The sequence below is a fragment of the Cydia amplana genome, chromosome 20 (genome assembly GCF_948474715.1).
Source record: "Cydia amplana chromosome 20, ilCydAmpl1.1, whole genome shotgun sequence".
Lineage (NCBI taxonomy): Eukaryota > Metazoa > Arthropoda > Insecta > Lepidoptera > Tortricidae > Cydia > Cydia amplana.
The window spans coordinates 5,440,278-5,458,188 of record NC_086088.1 but is presented as its reverse complement, the minus strand read 5'-3'; the positions used below and the strand labels follow the sequence as shown (position 1 = coordinate 5,458,188).

The 17,911-nt window shown below is 38.0% G+C and overlaps 1 protein-coding gene and 1 long non-coding RNA gene across 2 annotated transcripts in view; one reads left to right on the top strand and one right to left on the bottom strand.

Annotated features, from left to right (window-relative positions):
- LOC134657591 (uncharacterized) overlaps window positions 1-17,911 on the top strand; it is a 100,356-nt gene that overhangs the window by 39,962 nt on the left and 42,483 nt on the right. The window lies entirely within an intron of this gene.
- Window positions 3,024-8,411, bottom strand: LOC134657633 (uncharacterized protein K02A2.6-like). Its single transcript, XM_063513198.1, has 2 exons — window positions 8,297-8,411; window positions 3,024-7,090 (listed from the first exon to the last, which is right to left on the bottom strand). The coding sequence occupies exon 2, from the start codon at window positions 7,077-7,079 to the stop codon at window positions 3,231-3,233; it is 3,849 nt and encodes a 1,282-aa protein (XP_063369268.1). The 5' UTR covers window positions 7,080-7,090; window positions 8,297-8,411; the 3' UTR covers window positions 3,024-3,230.

Here is a 17,911-nt window from a genome sequence, read left to right as displayed (position 1 = left end):
TGACAGATTAAAAATAAAGGAATGTCTCCATTAAGTAAAATGAGCCAGCTTAAGGATTTAAGGTAGTTTCCCTCCAGGGCCCGACTTATCTTTCCACACTGTATAGTAGTGTGACTACTTAAAAAACACAAATCAAAATATTTAATAAAATAAATTGATTTGTTTCCAAAGTTGTGTAAAATATTATTGGTTCTTTAATTTTTTTATCTCTTTAACTATAAAATATAGTAGAAGTAGTAATCACTTTATTGTACACAACACAGGTTTACAAAAATAAATTACACAAACTATAGGTACCTATTCAATGTTTTGTTTCAAAACTGAAATAGACCCAACTCGTGCGTCGCCCTTCCGGGCCTTGTTTGTGTTGTAATTAAATCGGCACCGTTTGATGTGTTCTGATTTCACTTAATTACATTTTCCCGCAAATCTGCACGTGCCTTTATATTAAGGTGTGTTTGCTGTTCTATTTCGGAATTATCTTGTAACTGAGAGCAAAGGTTTATTTAGGGATATTGTCTCAATCGAATAAGGTAATTATTTGCTTTGTATCTTTTACCATCCACATGGAATAATTCGGTTATTCTTCTTCTACATCTTGCTTTTTACCATATAAGAATAAGAATAAGAATAAGAAATGTTTATTAGCACAAATAATAATTAATAACACAAGATAAAATATAACAAAACTAAGATTCAATTACATAGGGGAAACTGGGGAGGGTTGATCACCCCTTTTGTTTTTAGCATACATTTGGGGTCGGCTCTCCTCGGCATTCTTCGCCAGGAGACCTAATTCTACGTCATAACTTGGTATTTGAGCGTTTTTTTTTTGTTGTCTACTACACTTTTTTTTTCAAATTTGGGATTTTTTATGTTATTTCTACTCAGAATCACGAGCTCTTTCTATCCTAATAGGAGAAAAAAAGTGTCCCCCATAAATTTTTCGATCTTTCCATTCCGCGACCGCCATACAAAGTCTATGACAAATGGTGAGGTAGTGGAAATAAAAACCTTAGGACTAGGGATGTACCTAGTCGGGAAAGCCGACTATCCGGCCACATTTATAGTCGGCGATTAGTCGGCGACTAGTCGGCAAAAAAGGCCGATTAGTCGGCCTATTATTAATTACAGAAAGCAGGACATAAATAAAATAAAAAGCCCATACCTATTGGTCCAATGTTACATGTCCATTTTACTTACTTCTTATTTTACTTCCTTTTTTTTTATTTTCTTTTATTTAGGATACAAAATATGCTTGTATTCATATTAAATTCATGTAATGGTAATTATGTAGGTGTATCGTCGCAGTAGCACGGAACATATTTCAGTTGGTATTGAAAGCGCGACGACGCAAGGAGAAAAACAATTGTTTTTCTAAAGCATCCGAACTTGAATCAAGCTACTACAGTTGCCATATGAATGTAATCTTTATCGGGAAATAACGATTATGAACTTGGCCGACTAGCCGACTAGTCGGCCGACTAATCGGCCATCAGAGCGCCGATTAGTCGGCTAGTCGACTAGTCGGCGAAAACCATAGTCGGTACATCACTACTTGGGACACTTTTTAGGGTTCCGTAGCCAAAAGGCAAAAAACGGAACCCTTATAGATTCGTCATGTCTGTCTGTCTGTCTGTTTGTCCGTCTGTCCGTCTGTCCGTCTGTCCGTCTGTCTGTCCGTCCGTATGTCACAGCCACTTTTCTCCGAAACTATAAGAACTATACTGTTAAAACTTGGTAAGTAGATGTATTCTGTAAACCGCATTAAGATTTTCACACAAAAATAGAAAAAAAAAACAATAAATTTTTGGGGTTCCCCATTCGAACTGAAACTCAAAAATTTTTTTTTTCATCAAACCCATACGTGTGGGGTATCTATGGATAGGTCTTCAAAAATGATATTGAGGTTTCTAATATCATTTTTTTCTAAACTGAATAGTTTGCGCGAGAGACACTTCCAAAGTGGTAAAATGTGTGTCCCCCCCCACCCCCGTAACTTCTAAAATAACAGAATGATAAAACTAAAAAAAATATATGATGTACATTACCATGTAAACTTCCACCGAAAATTGGTTTGAACGAGATCTAGTAAGTAGTTTTTTTTATACGTCATAAATTGCCTAAATACAGAACCCTTCATGGGCGAGTCCGACTCGCACTTGGCCGCTTTTTTCTCCTATTAGGATAGAAAGAGCTCGTGATTCTGAGTAGAAATAACATAAAGAATCCCAAATTTGAAAAAAAGTGTAGGGGACAACAAGAAAAAAACGCCCATTTAGCCCTAAGGCATTTATTTCACGTACCACAAATACTAAACGCAATTTGGACTCAAACTGTTACTATCCTTGGTGGTAAATTGAATACAAACGGTAGCGGAGGGTTCTCAAAAATATTTGCTCAGTCGGAATACAGTCACGTTCTGGTGTTTGTTGGGTAAACGATATGGTTTCGGCGTGTAGTCTTGTTATTGATTGTTATGTTATGGGGTATTTTTACCCGACTCCGGCAAAGCTACATACCCACATACAATATATTATGTACATACAAAATCAATGTACATATATTGCACCTATGTGGGTATGTAGGTAGATAGATAGAATACTCTTTATTGGCACACCTCAGTAAAAAGATAGAAAAGAACAATTGATTAAACGTAGAGGCAGACAACAGGCGGTCTTATCGCTAAAGAGCGATCTCTTCCAGACAACCTTTGAGTAGGTGTGTACGTATGTTACTCTGTTCCATCATAACTTCTAAATTCAAAAAATGGTACGTCATTAACTACAAACAAACAAAAACTTGGAAAACAAAAATGTCATTTATGTTTTGGCTCTCCTAAAAAGATGGCTTTATCACATCTGATCATAAATAAAACTCGAGGCGAGAAGTAATAATGTATGTTGTATATGAATTTAAAGGGATTGTTAAATGTATGAAAGCGCCTTTTGCAAATGCTTGTATACTATCAACACGTATAAGATAAAAAAAAGCTAATAAAATTGTAAAATACACAATAACACCACAGAGCCACTCTCGGCACGACCGCTCGGCGCCACGGTTAACAGTCAACTACCCCCACTCCTGCAGGTGCAGTATACTACATCCCTTCCTTATTAACGAAAATAAAAGAGTACTGATTCGTTCTGGCTTGTAATCATTTAATTATTTGGAAATCGATACATGTTGTATTTGAGCTAATTATACATAGATTCAACACAATAATCATATTAATCTTCATTTTGGTCTTGGTCCGGGTGGGGTGCATTTTCACTATTTTTATTTATAACAGCCCATTCACCAGTTTCGGCTTTCTTAAGGTGAACAACATTTCTGCGATATTCTTTCCCAGTCACATCATTCCTTACTCTAACATCCCCACCGTTTACATCTGTAACAGTGTGCGACTCAGGATTAAAGTTGGGAGTAAGTTTGTTATCTTTTATTAAGTTTTTGACATATACCTTTTCACCGATTTCTAGATTACTGTCCGCTGCTTTCCTCTTCCTATCCGTATATTCCCGTCCCTTTTCTTTCTTTTCTTTATCCCTATCTCTTACATCTGAATCAAGTATTTTGCACTCCATATCAGCCGCTGTGGGTATTTTGTCTCGGAACTGTCTTCGAAAGAAGAGTTCCGAAGGTGTTTTACCTGTAGTGGAGTGCGGAGTGCTGTTGTACATTATTAGGTATTCTAGGAGATCATCTTTCCAATTCTTTCTTTCTACCTGGCTGATTCTCAGCCGTTTAAGCACATCTCTGTTTTGGCGTTCGACTTCGCCGTTCATCTGCGGCCAATAAGGAATCGTATTGTATATTACAATATTGCATTCATTGCAGAAAGTCTTGAAGGTTTCGCTGGTAAACTGATTACCATTATCGCATGTTAGAGTCGCAGGATATCCCAAACGGGAGAATATTTCTTTCAGGACCCTGACCGTGTCTACAGCCGTGATACTTCGCATAATCTTGATTTCTTTGTAGCGACTATAGTAGTCGATGAGAACCAGTAAGTAATCGTTTGATGGCAGAGGTCCTAAAAAGTCAACCGCGACATCGATCCATGGTTCGACTGGAAGCTCTCGTCTCTTAATAGGGTGTGGGGCGTTCGGTGCTGAAACGACTGTGCATCCTTTACAGGCCTTAACTCTGTTTTCAGCGTCTCGATCTATCTTTGGCCACCACACTTTGGTTCTGAGACGAGTCTTCATGGCTACAATGCCTGGATGACCTTGATGTGCAGCTTCCAGTACTCTGCCTCGAAGTTCTTTGGGGATAATCAATTTGTTCCCTCTCAGAGGAATATTTCCTTGGAAACAGATCTCAGCTTGGAAAACTTTATAAGCGCTGACCGATTCATGCCATTTGTTTTCATAGATTCCACTTTTAAGCGCCATTATTTCTTCATCTGTGGCACAGACGGCTTCAATTTCTTTAAGTGGTACTGCTGTCGGCCTGCTGTATTTTACGATAGCATTAATATAATTTTCATTGTCAAACGGTTTGGGACTGATTGATTGGCAAAGCCGAGAAATGGGGTCGGCAATATTGTCCTTGCCTGGCCGGTAAATCACCTTGTACTTGTACGCCTGCAACCGGAGAACCCAGCGCTCTATACGTGCGCATGGTTTAGATCTGGGACCAAATATGGTTTCCAAGGGCTTGTGGTCGCTTATAATCTCAAACTCCTTGCCGAACAAATATGTTTTAAAATGTTCGACTGCCCAGACGAGGGCCAAGGCCTCTTTCTCGGTCTGGCAATACCTTTTCTCACAGTCGGTTAGGCTCTTGTTACCGAACGCTATGACACGGGGACCATCTTGGCCTATTTGTATCAGTACGGCCCCAAGGCCCACGGGAGATGCATCAGCTACTATTTGCGTTCTGTCAGCTGGATTATAGTAGCCCAGCGTTTGTATATTTGACAACCTCGCTTTTAATGTATCAAACGCTTGTTCTTGGGAGCTAGTCCAATATTTACGAAGGTCCGTCGTTTTGCTCAATTTAAGTCGTACAAGCTGACGAAGGGGCTCCGTTAATGATGCCAAATTAGGGATCCACTTTCCCACATAATTAACCAATCCGAGAAAACTTTGAATCTCCTCGACATTGGTTGGTCTCTTCGCCGACTGGATGGCTTGGATATATTTATCCAGGGGTTTTACCCCTTTAGCAGTGAGTTCATGGCCAAGGAACTCAATTTTATCTGTCTTGTAAATGCATTTGGTTTCGTTCAGCAGGACGTCGTTGTCCTTCAACACTTGTAGGACTTTCTTAAGCCGTGTGTCATGTTCTTTTTCATCAGATCCGTATATAATGATGTCATCGATGAAGTTTGCAGTGCCTTCACATCCTAACAACATCTTCTCTAGCACCTTTTGGAACATTTCCGGCGCGCATGACACCCCAAACATCAACCTTTTGTACCTAAATAATCCTTTACTGGTGCTGAAGGTTGTAATGTGCCTGCTGTCTTCGTCAATCTCCAGTTGATGAAAAGCGTTTTTTATGTCAAGCCGAGAAAATAATTTCGCTTGTCTGAAATGAGGCAGCAATTCATCCATCGTAGGAAGAGGGTGGTTCTCCCTTATAATAGCTTCATTAGCCCTCCTCATGTCGATACAAATTCGAAGGTCACCATTTTCCTTGAGCACAGGTACCATAGGCGATACCCATTGCGAAGGACCGTTGACCTCTTCTATAATATCAGCTTCTTGGAGTTCGGTCAGTTTTAAGTTTACTTTTTCTTCCAAAGGTATCGGTATTCTTCTATATGGTTGGATAACCGGTTTTACCTTATCATCGATTGGGATTTGAATTTTAACACCTTTGAATTTGGGAAATGTACTGATGTTGTTAACCGGTATGCCAGTCTGAAGAACACCGAGTTGTTTTGCCGTTATCCTTCCCAAGAGGTTACGCGACCCGTTTCGAATGACATATATGGTAGCCGTTGTTTCAAGTCCATCACGAATGTATATCTGTGTTTCGAATCTCCCCATGACATCCAGTGGCGTTTTACTGCCATAGGCCACTAATGTCTTGTCAGGATTTGCGATTTGATTTGAGGTGTTCACGTTATGGCTCTTTAAATATTCCCACGTTTCATCAGTAATGATATTGCACCTACATCCAGAGTCTATCAACATCTCAATAGTGACACCACCGACCTGACAGTTGATAACTTCATCATTATCCAGATGGAATACATAGTCCACTTCTTCAGTTTCCTTTTGTGAGTGGTCAAACTTTTGCCTTTTTGCTTTATCAAATTTTTCATCTTTTTTGTGTTCAAATTTCCGCTTTAGTTTTCTAGTTTTGCAGTAATCTTTAAAATGTCCGACAATACCACATTTTAAACATTTTTTGTCCCTAGCAGGGCATTCCGGTGCAAAAGACAAATGTTTATTGTTACCGCATCGGTAACAAGTCTTCGAGGTACCTCTAGCTGGTAATTTCTTAGTGTCAATTTTATTGATGTCCGATTTATCCATGTCAGCCTTAAATGATCCGGTTTTCCCAAAACTGTCTAGTTGCCTATTGACAGTCTCCAGTGTGGTAGCTATGGTGATCACTTGGTGTAAAGTCACACTATCGCCGGCCGATAAAATCTTTTTCCGTAATTCAGAGCTATTTCCTTTCTCAATGATTTGGTCGATTAAATGTTCGTCCTTTGCCATAAATTTACATTTGTCAGCCTGTTGACGAAGTCTCACAAGAAAAGCTTCAAACCTTTCGCCTTCATCTTGTTTCATAAGTCTAAACATGTAGCGTTCATAATATCTACTCTGCTTAGGAGAAAAATAAGCATCTAATTTTTCCATAGCCACATTGTAGACATCCACGTCATCAACTTCTTCGGCATGAGCACCCGGCAAATTGTAATAGACTTCTTGCAGAGCAAGGCCACCAAGATGTAATAAAGTGGCCCGCTTGACCACGTCATCATCAATATTAGCGGCCAGAAAGTATATCTCAAGCGCCCGTTTCCATTTCTCCCATCTTACACCGACGGAAACCGGGTCGCCGCCACAGTCGAAATGGTCTAAACTTGGAATTGTTGATGTTACTTGTGCCATTTTGGTGCGATCTGCAACAACAAGTGATTCTGTATAGTTTAATTTGCAACTACACAGGATCCATTGAGCACCTAGTCAACATTCACCACATGTCCACATCACACATGACCACCATATCTCGTAAACATCCACAACCAGGGTCTGTCATATTGACCTTTCGTATAACAGTCTTCCAAATCACTTCTATATACGGCCTGTCAAATTGGCCTCTAATAACCCAGCAACCATAGTCTATCATATTGACCTTCCATATAAAAGTCATCCAAATCACTTTTATTATTACGTGGTCTATCAAATTGACCTCTCATATATAAATATAACTTTAACTCGGGCAATGGCCTATCTAATTGACCTTTCATATAAAAGTCTTCCATAACACTTTTAATATCTACATGGTCTGTCAAATTGACCTTTCATACCCGTACAACAAAACAATAACAACAGTGAAACTATGGTCTATCGTATTGACCTTACGTGTAACTGTAATACCCGCCATAGGTAGGTACCGGCATGGCCCATCGTATCGACCTCTTAAACCAAACGATTAATATTACCGTACCTACCCTAAGATCTTATTTACCTACTTAAATACAGTCATTTATGTGTACATCAACATACCGGTAATGACTTTTTATAACATTCGCAAGCATTTCTTGCTTATGAAAGCGAATACCATTCTATTATTTAGCCGTTTGGTAGCACGCGTCATCACAACAAATAGCGGTGTAGTTGTACCTAATAATTATGCACCACAAATTAATTATAACACCGTTAATTTAATCCGTATTTTAATGTAGTAAACATGTTGCAATACAAGTAAGTGCTAGAAGTGACTTAATTAAATCTGATCTGATCATTCATTAACGGTACTTTCCGATCATACTAAAGTCAGCTGATTTCCATCTAAATAGGTAGGTACTTATGGTGGCAATGCAAGTAAACAACACAATAATGCATGAATGCTCCGCGCTGCCCGTCCAGCTGGTGCAAATTTCGTAAGCAAGACAATTACCACCTTTCCTATCACTCAAACCGTAACGAATAAGTAACAGACGTTGTTTACTATTCATATTAGGTATATTAATTTCATAGCTAATAAACAACACCTCGATATAAAGTTCGCTTCCATTCGTACCTACATCTTTTTAGCTAGGTAGGTACTTACTTAATGTTCCTTCCCTTTCCTTTAATTAAACAATTTTCCTGAATGTACTTACATTTTCCTCGTTCGCCACTTGTAAAATACACAATAACACCACAGAGCCACTCTCGGCACGACCGCTCGGCGCCACGGTTAACAGTCAACTACCCCCACTCCTGCAGGTGCAGTATACTACAAAAATCATTTTATTTGCTCTCAAAGTTGTGTATCAACACGTGTCGAACCTTTCACCTTCACAAAGTTCGCTCCTAAATATTTGTTAAAATGCTTTCAACCTAAGAACATTGGTTAGGTAGTCCCTAAACAAAGGAGTTATAGTATAGCCTGAACAAACCGACAACATCAACAAATGAAGATTAATTAAACGTTGATAACGTTTTTGCAATTTATTTATTTATCTGGGGGCACGGGAGTGCCCCCGCCAAGTCGAGCGCGAAGCAAACACTGCCGTACCATCCTTTACTGGAACCATTTCGCCGCATTTTCAGGCCCCTATTTGAGAACCTCTGGATAAGACCAGAATGCAGAAATTTTCGTCATCCAGTAAGCTATAATCACATACTTAAAATCCAAAATTTCAAGTCTGTAGGTCATTTAGTTCCGAAGTTAAGCGAAAGCAAAGTTTCGCATTTATGACACTCATTCATTCGCTCATGATCATCAGAATAGAATAAGTACTTCCCATAAACTCAGAGAGCTGAAATTTGGTACAGAGTTAGGGTTTAATGGCCACATAAAGGGTAAACCTAAACATATTGCAATATCAGTCACGTTTTAAAGATCTAAGAACTGCATAAGTAAGTTTGTAATCCCATATAAATATATGATATTACAAAGTTACTGTTGCAGTTCCTACAAATAGTAGGTAAAGTAAAGGTACACTACGATGTACGATGTGAGTATGAATGAAGATATGTTTAGTTATGATATGTGTATACATAGTATGGGTATGAGTACCCGAAAAGAAGGACTGCCTACAAAAAGAGATGAGATCCCATCAAAAACATTACATGTAAAAAGGTGCAAGTCTCGCAACGCATTTACTACAAAAAAATTATGAGATGTAATGTGAAACCAAGTCGGTTATTTTAATCAGTGCCAGGGGGTGTTAAAACCGTATCAATAAGATATCTTTAATTTGTAATACATATAATGACTTGGCAATCGCACATAATGCTTTACTCGTACCGTACTCGTAAATGAAATAAGCGGCAGATTCCTGCAGCTGACCTGTCTCCACACGTATTGGCCCGCCTTTCCTGTGGGATAAGACAGTGAAGCCGAGAGGGTAATGCAGATGCTGGGCATCCCTGCGTTTCCTTAATTTCGTCCCAGGCGGTGTAATAGGATATTCTGCATTAGACGCTAAGGCCAATGACTCGTAAATATGTGTAATGCTCAAACTGCAATTAGCGCTAGCGTTATGTTCAATTAGAATTATTTTTAATAGGTGACGATGATCCTTTTGTCATTATGCAGCCGTGCGATGGCCAAGTCATTATACGTATTACAAATTAAAGATATCTTATTGATACGGTTTTAACACCCCCTGGCACTGATTAAAATAACCGACTTGGTTTCACATTACATCTCATATTTTTTTTGTAGTAAAAGCGTTGCGAGACTTGCACCTTTTTACATGTAATGTTTTTGATAGGATTTTATTTATTTATTAACACATGAAAGTAATTGTACATAAAAAAAATAACTTATCTATAAAATAAAACTAAATTAAAACTAAAAACTAATACTAAATTACATTAAAGTACATTAGAATTTAAAAAAAATTAGTACCTACCTATAAATAAAACCTATAAAGGACCCAATCATAAAAGAAATTCCCCGTCCAACAGTTCGGCCTGCGGCATGGACCCCATTACGCTGGCGGCGTTACCTCTCTTTATTTATTTAGAAATTTAATTCAGGCAACAAGGCCCATATTACAAATACCTTACAGACTGACATACATATGTATTTTATAAACTTAAAACACTAGTTATTTAGTCGATAAAATGGCATGGCTCCGTTGCATCGGCTGCTCCTGTGTCGGATTCGGCAGTTTGCCCCCGAACCTCCGAAACACAAACTCACACAACAACACAACACACAACACACAATGCCAGAGTATGTGCATTTGATAGGAAGTAGGGTGACTTCATCAAATTTACTCATACTCATACTCATATTTTATTGATAATATAAATTACAGGTCAGGCTTACTAGAAACACCGACATCTATATATTAATATTTTTCCAATTTTGAATTTTAATCTATACCACAAAGTGCTTTGGTGTTATACTGTTAGCTTATGTAAAGTTTAAAAAATAAAATAAAAATAAAAAGTCTGATCAAATATTATGAATTTCGATTGTATGGCAGCGGCAACATTATACGCATTATATTGTATCACAGTCATTATACGAGGCAACAAAGCCATAGTTAAATAATTATCGCGCAAAAGTTTTATTTCCACCTGGCCGGATATTTCCGGCGCTCGTTTAATCGAGATATGTCTGTACACGGACGTTATAAATAGGAGAGGTGTGCCGAAACTGCAAGGTTTTATTAGGTTTCTTGTCACTTAAGTACATTTTTGTGTAGTTGAAAATTTTCTTTTTAAAATTTATACGACCGTTTTGTTGTCGAACCTGTAAAAATAGTGTTGGTTCTATTTATCATAGAGTCTGTTCGGAAAGAGAAGAGTCGTGGATTGTATTGGGCCCCATACATTTCACGACTCTTCTCTTTCCGCACAGACTCTACACGCATTACGTAAAACAAAAATGGCAAGAACATACATAGTTAAACTATCATTTATACAAAGAACCTATCTTCTGCTCGACCTACTACATAAACAGTTCCTATTAAATTCCAATATCATTTGGAAAAGGAATAACCAAGCAGAGAAGATACCCTTGCATACGAATATGTGCAGTAGATTTAATTTCCTGTCGTACGAGCGAGTTACGACTAGGACACAGAATATATATTTACTAAAGCAGTAATATGACAACTTAAAATTTTAGGCAACGTGAGATATAGAGTCTAGCCTCCTTAACTATTTCGCAAGTTGTTCGTACATATTGTACTATTGCGAGCGAAGCACGGCTGAATGATAACAAAATTCCATCATTTTGATATCGCCTCTTGCACACTCTTCTTTGATTATAACTAATAGTGGCCTTCAGAGTCAGATTATATCAGCACCAGAAGTTGCTAAGCGGGCGAGGTGTTCAAAATTACCTTGACATGCTCTTATTCTCTTATCAATAAGGTCACGTGACGTCAAGATCATTTTGAACACCTGGCCCCGTAGACAACATGCCAATCGCTAACGCTACGTAGCGAACGCAACGCAACTGTCACTGTCATACTAATAATGGGAGAATGATAGAGAGCCACAAAGCGATTCGATAGTGAATCGCAAGCGATCGTCACCTTGGCTAAGCACATATATACACACACACACACACACTTTGATTATAAATAATAATAGGTAGCAGTCAGGTTACTGCTTTAACACATTTCTCGGTCTAGGAACTCCGGACCCATTAGGGATCGGCCATTATTGCCAGTCTCCGTTCAATCTGCAATCTTTGAGTCAGGGTTACGAGCGTATTCAATGCATTTAATAGTCTAAGATCCGTTCCTGTAAATATCTCGCTTCGTCTGATTTTGATCAACTTTATTTGCCAAGATTTTATTATTGTAGACTAGCGATCCGCCCCGGCTTCACACGGGTTAACAAATTATACATAAATCTTCCTCTTGAATCACTCTATCTATAAAAAAACGGGTTGCACTCCAGGAGTGCCGACAGAAGTGAAAACTCAATGACTAGTCCAAAATGTCTGCAGCACTATGTATAATTGACCCATCCTCCTTTCTATTGAAAAACTTTTAGCTTGTTTAAAATTCGAAATTCAAATTTGTAGCGTTAATTGTTTAAAATTCGAATAGAAATTGTAAAGTTACCTTGCAGACCTCGCATCTCATTATATTTTGAGTTTTATTCACCAGTACTAGAGTTCACTTTTATTAGCGATTTCATCAAGATGTAGCTTTATTGAATTACTTATTGATTTAAATGCCATCTAAACGAGTGGCCATCTAAACCTTACGGTCACGTGATCGCCTTACGCTGTCTCGAGTTTATCATTTTTTTCCCACCTCAAAAAGTGCCCAGCGCCGCTAAAGAAGTTTTCACTTCAAAAAACCGCATCAAAATCCGTTGCGTAGTTTTAAAGATCTAAGCATACATAGGGACAGACAGACAGCGGGAAGTGACTTTGTTTTATACTATATACTTACCTAGTGATACATGCTACATGAGCTATGTAAATTTAGTGCTACTGTTGTCGATATATCGACGTTTCCGCCGTAAGAACCTTTGTCCTGTACTGTTGACAAAAACGTTTGTTTTGCGAGTATATACAGGGTGCTTCCTGTAACAGGAGCAATAAATTAAACTGTAGGCTGTACTCCTCAAACTGACCAACATTTGTTCAGCAACTTTTAAAAATTATGAATCCTTTAGACTTCCTCTTTTTCATACAGAATAAATATTGCCCTCAATGTACGCTGACATCAGTGTGTTTGACGTTGCTTGTCACTTTAAACAAAACAAAATTTGCAATACATCCGTCCTAGAATAAACTTTAAAGTGTAATAAAATTCAAAACCTGAGTTATTTTCAAAAGTTGCTGAACAAATGTTGGTCAGTTTGAGGAGTACAGCCTACAGTTTAATTTATTGCTCCTGTTACAGGAAGCACTCTGTATTTGTTACTCTGTAAATAATTAGTTACTTTAGTTTATTCAAAAGAATAGATAAATTGTTCATGTATACACATAATAATTCATAACTACCAGTATAATTATTATACTAGTAGATCGCTATCGCGTCACGTCGGTTTGCGTTGAAATCGTGCCGCGTCGCATTGCTTCGTTTAGCGACCTATAAAAAAACAACCCTTTTAAAAAAAAATCCTGTCCATATGCCACAGCCATTTTACTCGAAATCTATATTATTATGATTTTGGCTAACAATTCCCTTAACTCTAGCTGATTTTCAAACACCATAACTTTGAAATTTGCATAATAAGCGTTGATGTAGTTTCAGATTTATTTGCTGTCTCTACTGCAAAGACACTGCTGGATCCATCCCGCGAGAATTAAGGTCGGCAGACAGACGGTCCGACCCAACTTGGCATCGAAGCGCAGATTGAATAACGACAGAGACGCCATATTTAAATCTTTATCGGGGAGCGCTCACTAGTGGCCTATCGTTAAGAATGAGTACGACGCCTGGTAGAGAAAGACCACCTTACAATGCCAGCTGTACACACTCGTCGAGACGTCCCGAGACAGGCCGAGAATGAGTGTCTAGGTACATACTGCTCCCTCCTCGTCTCGCTCTTACTTATCTCGTTTCGCCGTTCTCCAGTCGGGTCAGAGGGTCTACCGCGAACCACGTTCGACGTGTTGCCTCTCTGTTGCATTTGTAAATTCGTACGTAAGTGTGACAGGGAGGCAACACGTCGAACGTGGTTCGCGGTAGGCTCTCAGAGCGGTGACGTTGCGAGAGGCTCTCGACGAGTGTGTAAAGCCCGCATAAGGTTGCATTAAATTTCCACTGGTGGAGATGAGGGGAGATGCGAAGAGACGAGATTCAGCTGAGCAGAGAAAAGACAATTGTACAAAGTTCTTTGCTTGGAAAACATGCAAACAAATATACGAGTAGGTAAAAACGAATTAACTAGGTATTGCCACTAATCTAAGTAATCTGTGTCCCCGGCCACTCTGCTGTCGATTTAACAGTAAGTAATTGTTGTTCCGACTTCCAGTTCCAGGAAAAATCAATCTGTTCCAAGTCAACCCAAACAATTGAAACGTTCTCTTTAATCTCTTATTGGCTGAAGGAATTCAGCTAACAAGACGGTGTGCGGGTTTTTATATAGGCTTTTAATTACACTGATGGAATGTTTTGTACGTTTCGGCATTTTTTGGTTATTAAAATTACATAAACGGATAAGTACATACATACCTGTCTAAGAAAATCTTTAGCGACAAATAAAAATGATACTAAATTATTATTTTTAATTGTGCGATTAGACCGCCTGTTGTTTAACCTCTTCTTTTCTGTATTATTTGTATTGTTTTCTGTAATGAGGTATGCCATAAAGAGTATTCGTATTGTATTGTCAATATTATACTGTCTTGAAGTTACATACGATGAATTATTTTTCGAAGTCACCTGATTTCGTGGTGTAATAATCCCAGCGGGATTTTTTTTTCATATACTAAGGTAGGAATTATCCGCCACTATTCGTCATTCGGAAATACCCGAATACACCTTATGTACCTACTTAATAATTATTAATCAAATCTTATACGACAAAATACGTACCTAATGCGTAAAATAATCTATCTAATAATTTCTACAACTGAAGCTACACATTCGTTTATCAGAATGAATGAGTGAATGGTTGTCACCGGTCATTCTGTCAGACTGATATTGGATTACGGCCTTCATTGAATGAAATAGTTGTTGTTTTTTTTTTTAGAAAAATGAATGCTCTATTCAATCTTTTTTACACACAGAAAGAAATATAATTTTTCATGTCTTAGAAAATCGAATATCAAAACTATACTTACTACCTAAGTACCTACTAACTGGTACCTGATGGGCGTTTTTTTAGGGTTCCGTACCCAAAGGGTAAAAACGGGACCCTATTACTAAGACTCCGCTGTCCGTCCGTCCGTCCGTCCGTCCGTCTGTCACCAGGCTGTATCTCACGAACCGTGATAGCTAGACAGTTGAAATTTTCACAGATGATGTATTTCTGTTGCCGCTATAACAACAAATGCTAAAAACAGAATAAAATAAAGATTTAAGTGGGGCTCCCATACAACAAACGTGATTTTTGACCGAAGTTAAGCAACGTCGGGCGGGGTCAGTACTTGGATGGGTGACCGTTTTTTTGCTTGTTTTGGTCTATTTTTTGTTGATGGTGCGGAACCCTCCGTGCGCGAGTCCGACTCGCACTTGGCCGGTTTTTTTTTAAGTTGTCCCCTACACTTTTTTTTTTCAAATTTGGGATTTTTTATGTTATTTCTACTCAGAATCACGAGCTCTTTCTATCCTAATAGGAGAGAAAAAGTGCCCTAAGGTTTTTATTTTCATTCCGTCACCATTTTTCATAGACTTTGTATGGCGGTCGCGGAATGGAAAGACCGAAAAATTTAGGTATGGAAATTTTGAAACACTTTTTTTCTCACATTAGGACAGAAAGAGCTCGTGATTCTGAGTAGAAATAACATAAAAAATCCCAAATTTGAAAAAAAAAGTGTAGGGGACAACTTAAAAAAAAAACGCCCACCTACATACAAGACTTACAAGCTTTCTGATTTTAATAACTGGTTATGAATTAGATCGGGAGTAGATATGGATTTGATCTGTCAGTGTCAAAAGTGAGGTTTTGGTTGAATGTATGTCAAATCAAAATACGCCTGTTAATTTGTTAACATAGGTACATAACTAACTAGGTTTTTTTTACCGCGAGGTAAGAGAATTGCTCCACTGAGCTAGAGACCAGTTAGGATTTCAATTTTAGATAAATGCTCGGGTTTAAATGTTAGGGAAGTAATAGTTCTGCCCTATTGCTGTTAGGCGCCGCTCGGAAATTGTTCAACGTGTTGTTTTGGACATGGATTCCGATTCTCTTTGTACAACTTGATAAGGTTTCATCTTGTTTTGATACGATCTTGTGGCGTGTCATTTCACAATAACAAATGTTTAAATCAGAATCGGATGATATGTTGAAGGTTGAACATTAGATACATTTTAAGCAGCATTTATTTATTTATTTATTTAAGAAACAAACAGTCGTTTACAAACAAGAATACTATAATATTTCTTTCAATAAGACCTGGAGTTTCCTTATTATATAAATTGCAGTCTACAAAATAGCATTGGAGTACAATCCAGCATTGTCAACTGAGGTTATTTTAATGGCTACCTACCAGGGTTCGAAACGATAATTATCAATGATAGTTATCTTTATATTTATCGCGATTATCGTCAGGATAGTTATCGCGATAATTATCAAAAAGACTATAATTATCTGGATAATTTCGAACCCTGCTACCTACTAGTATTTAGTATGGCATGTCTCAGCAATACAGTCATCAGCATAACTGCACTGCTCTGCAATGTTTTCACAATAGGATTGTAATCTTTAAACTGTGTGTCGCTGGCATTGGTACAAAGGAATAGGGATGATGACACATGTTGAATTTTATAAAAAAATCTAGTAAAATAGATAGTAAATGAGCAATTTATCACAATAATGTGGATATTCAAATAAAATAGGGAAATGTTACAAAAATACAGGACCTGAAAGGTTCAAAATTTAAGTTTTTTTTTTACTTCCAAAAACGATAAAAGTAAGGGTACCATTCGATTCCTTACATTTTATCCAAAAAAATATTGTACAGCAACTATATACATAAACGCAATATTTCACGGACAAAAACGCAATTTTCTTCTTTTTGTCCACACAGTCCATACTACAAGATGGAATCTCAGGGACCTTGACGTCACGTTCACTCGTCCTTTTGTTCAGGGCGTTTCGCGAGTGAAGTGCGACTGTCAGAATTTGACTATAATTTCTGACTTTTGTATTGCTCTAATGGGTCCCATATATAATAGACATTTGATCCTAAAAACAAACCCGTAAATGAAAATTAGTCATGTAGAATTGAGCCGACGCGGAGGGCAGTTAAATAAATAGAATAGGATTCAAATCTAAGACTTACTAGTTTTTTAGAGTCACAACCAAGACATCTAAAGAGTCCTTTAAAAACTGACCATGTGTGAGTCGGACTCGCGCACGGAGGGTTCCGCACCATCAACAAAAAATAGAGCAAAAAATCGTGTTTGTTGTATGGGAGCCCCCTTAAATATTTATTTTATTTTATTTTTAGTATTTTTTGTTATAGCGGCAACAGAGATAGGTACATCATTTGTGAAAATTTCAACTGTGTAGCTATCGCGGTTCATGAGTTACAGCCTGGTGACAGACGGACGGACGGACGGACGGACAGCGAAGCCTTAGTAATAGGGTCACGTTTTTAGGGTTCCGTAGCCAAATGGCAAAAAACGGAACCCTTATAGATTCGTCATGTCTGTCTGTATGTCTGTCCGTCTCTCCGTCTGTCCGTCTGTCTGTCCGTCCGTATGACACAGCCACTTTTCTCCGAAACTATAAGAACTATACTGTTGAAACTTGGTAAGTAGATGTATTCTGTGAACCGTATTAAGATTTTCACACAGAAATAGAAAAAAAAACAATAAATTTTTGGGGTTCCCCATACTTTGAACTGAAACTCAAAAATTTTTTTTTTCATCAAACCCATACGTGTGGGGTATCTATGGATAGGTCTTCAAAAATGATATTGAGGTTTCTAATATCATTTTTTTCTAAACTGAATAGTTTGCGCGAGAGACACTTCCAAACTGGTAAAATGTGTGTCCCCCCCCCCCCTGTAACTTCTAAAATAAGAGAATGATAAAACTAAAAAAAATATATGATGTACATTACCATGTAAACTTCCACCGAAAATTGGTTTGAACGAGATCTAGTAAGGAGTTTTTTTTTAATACGTC

Bases quoted from the DNA above. Each gene is read 5' to 3' on its own strand.
- LOC134657633 (XM_063513198.1), bottom strand. From the start codon at position 7,079: ATGGCACAAGTAACATCAACAATTCCAAGTTTAGACCATTTCGACTGT.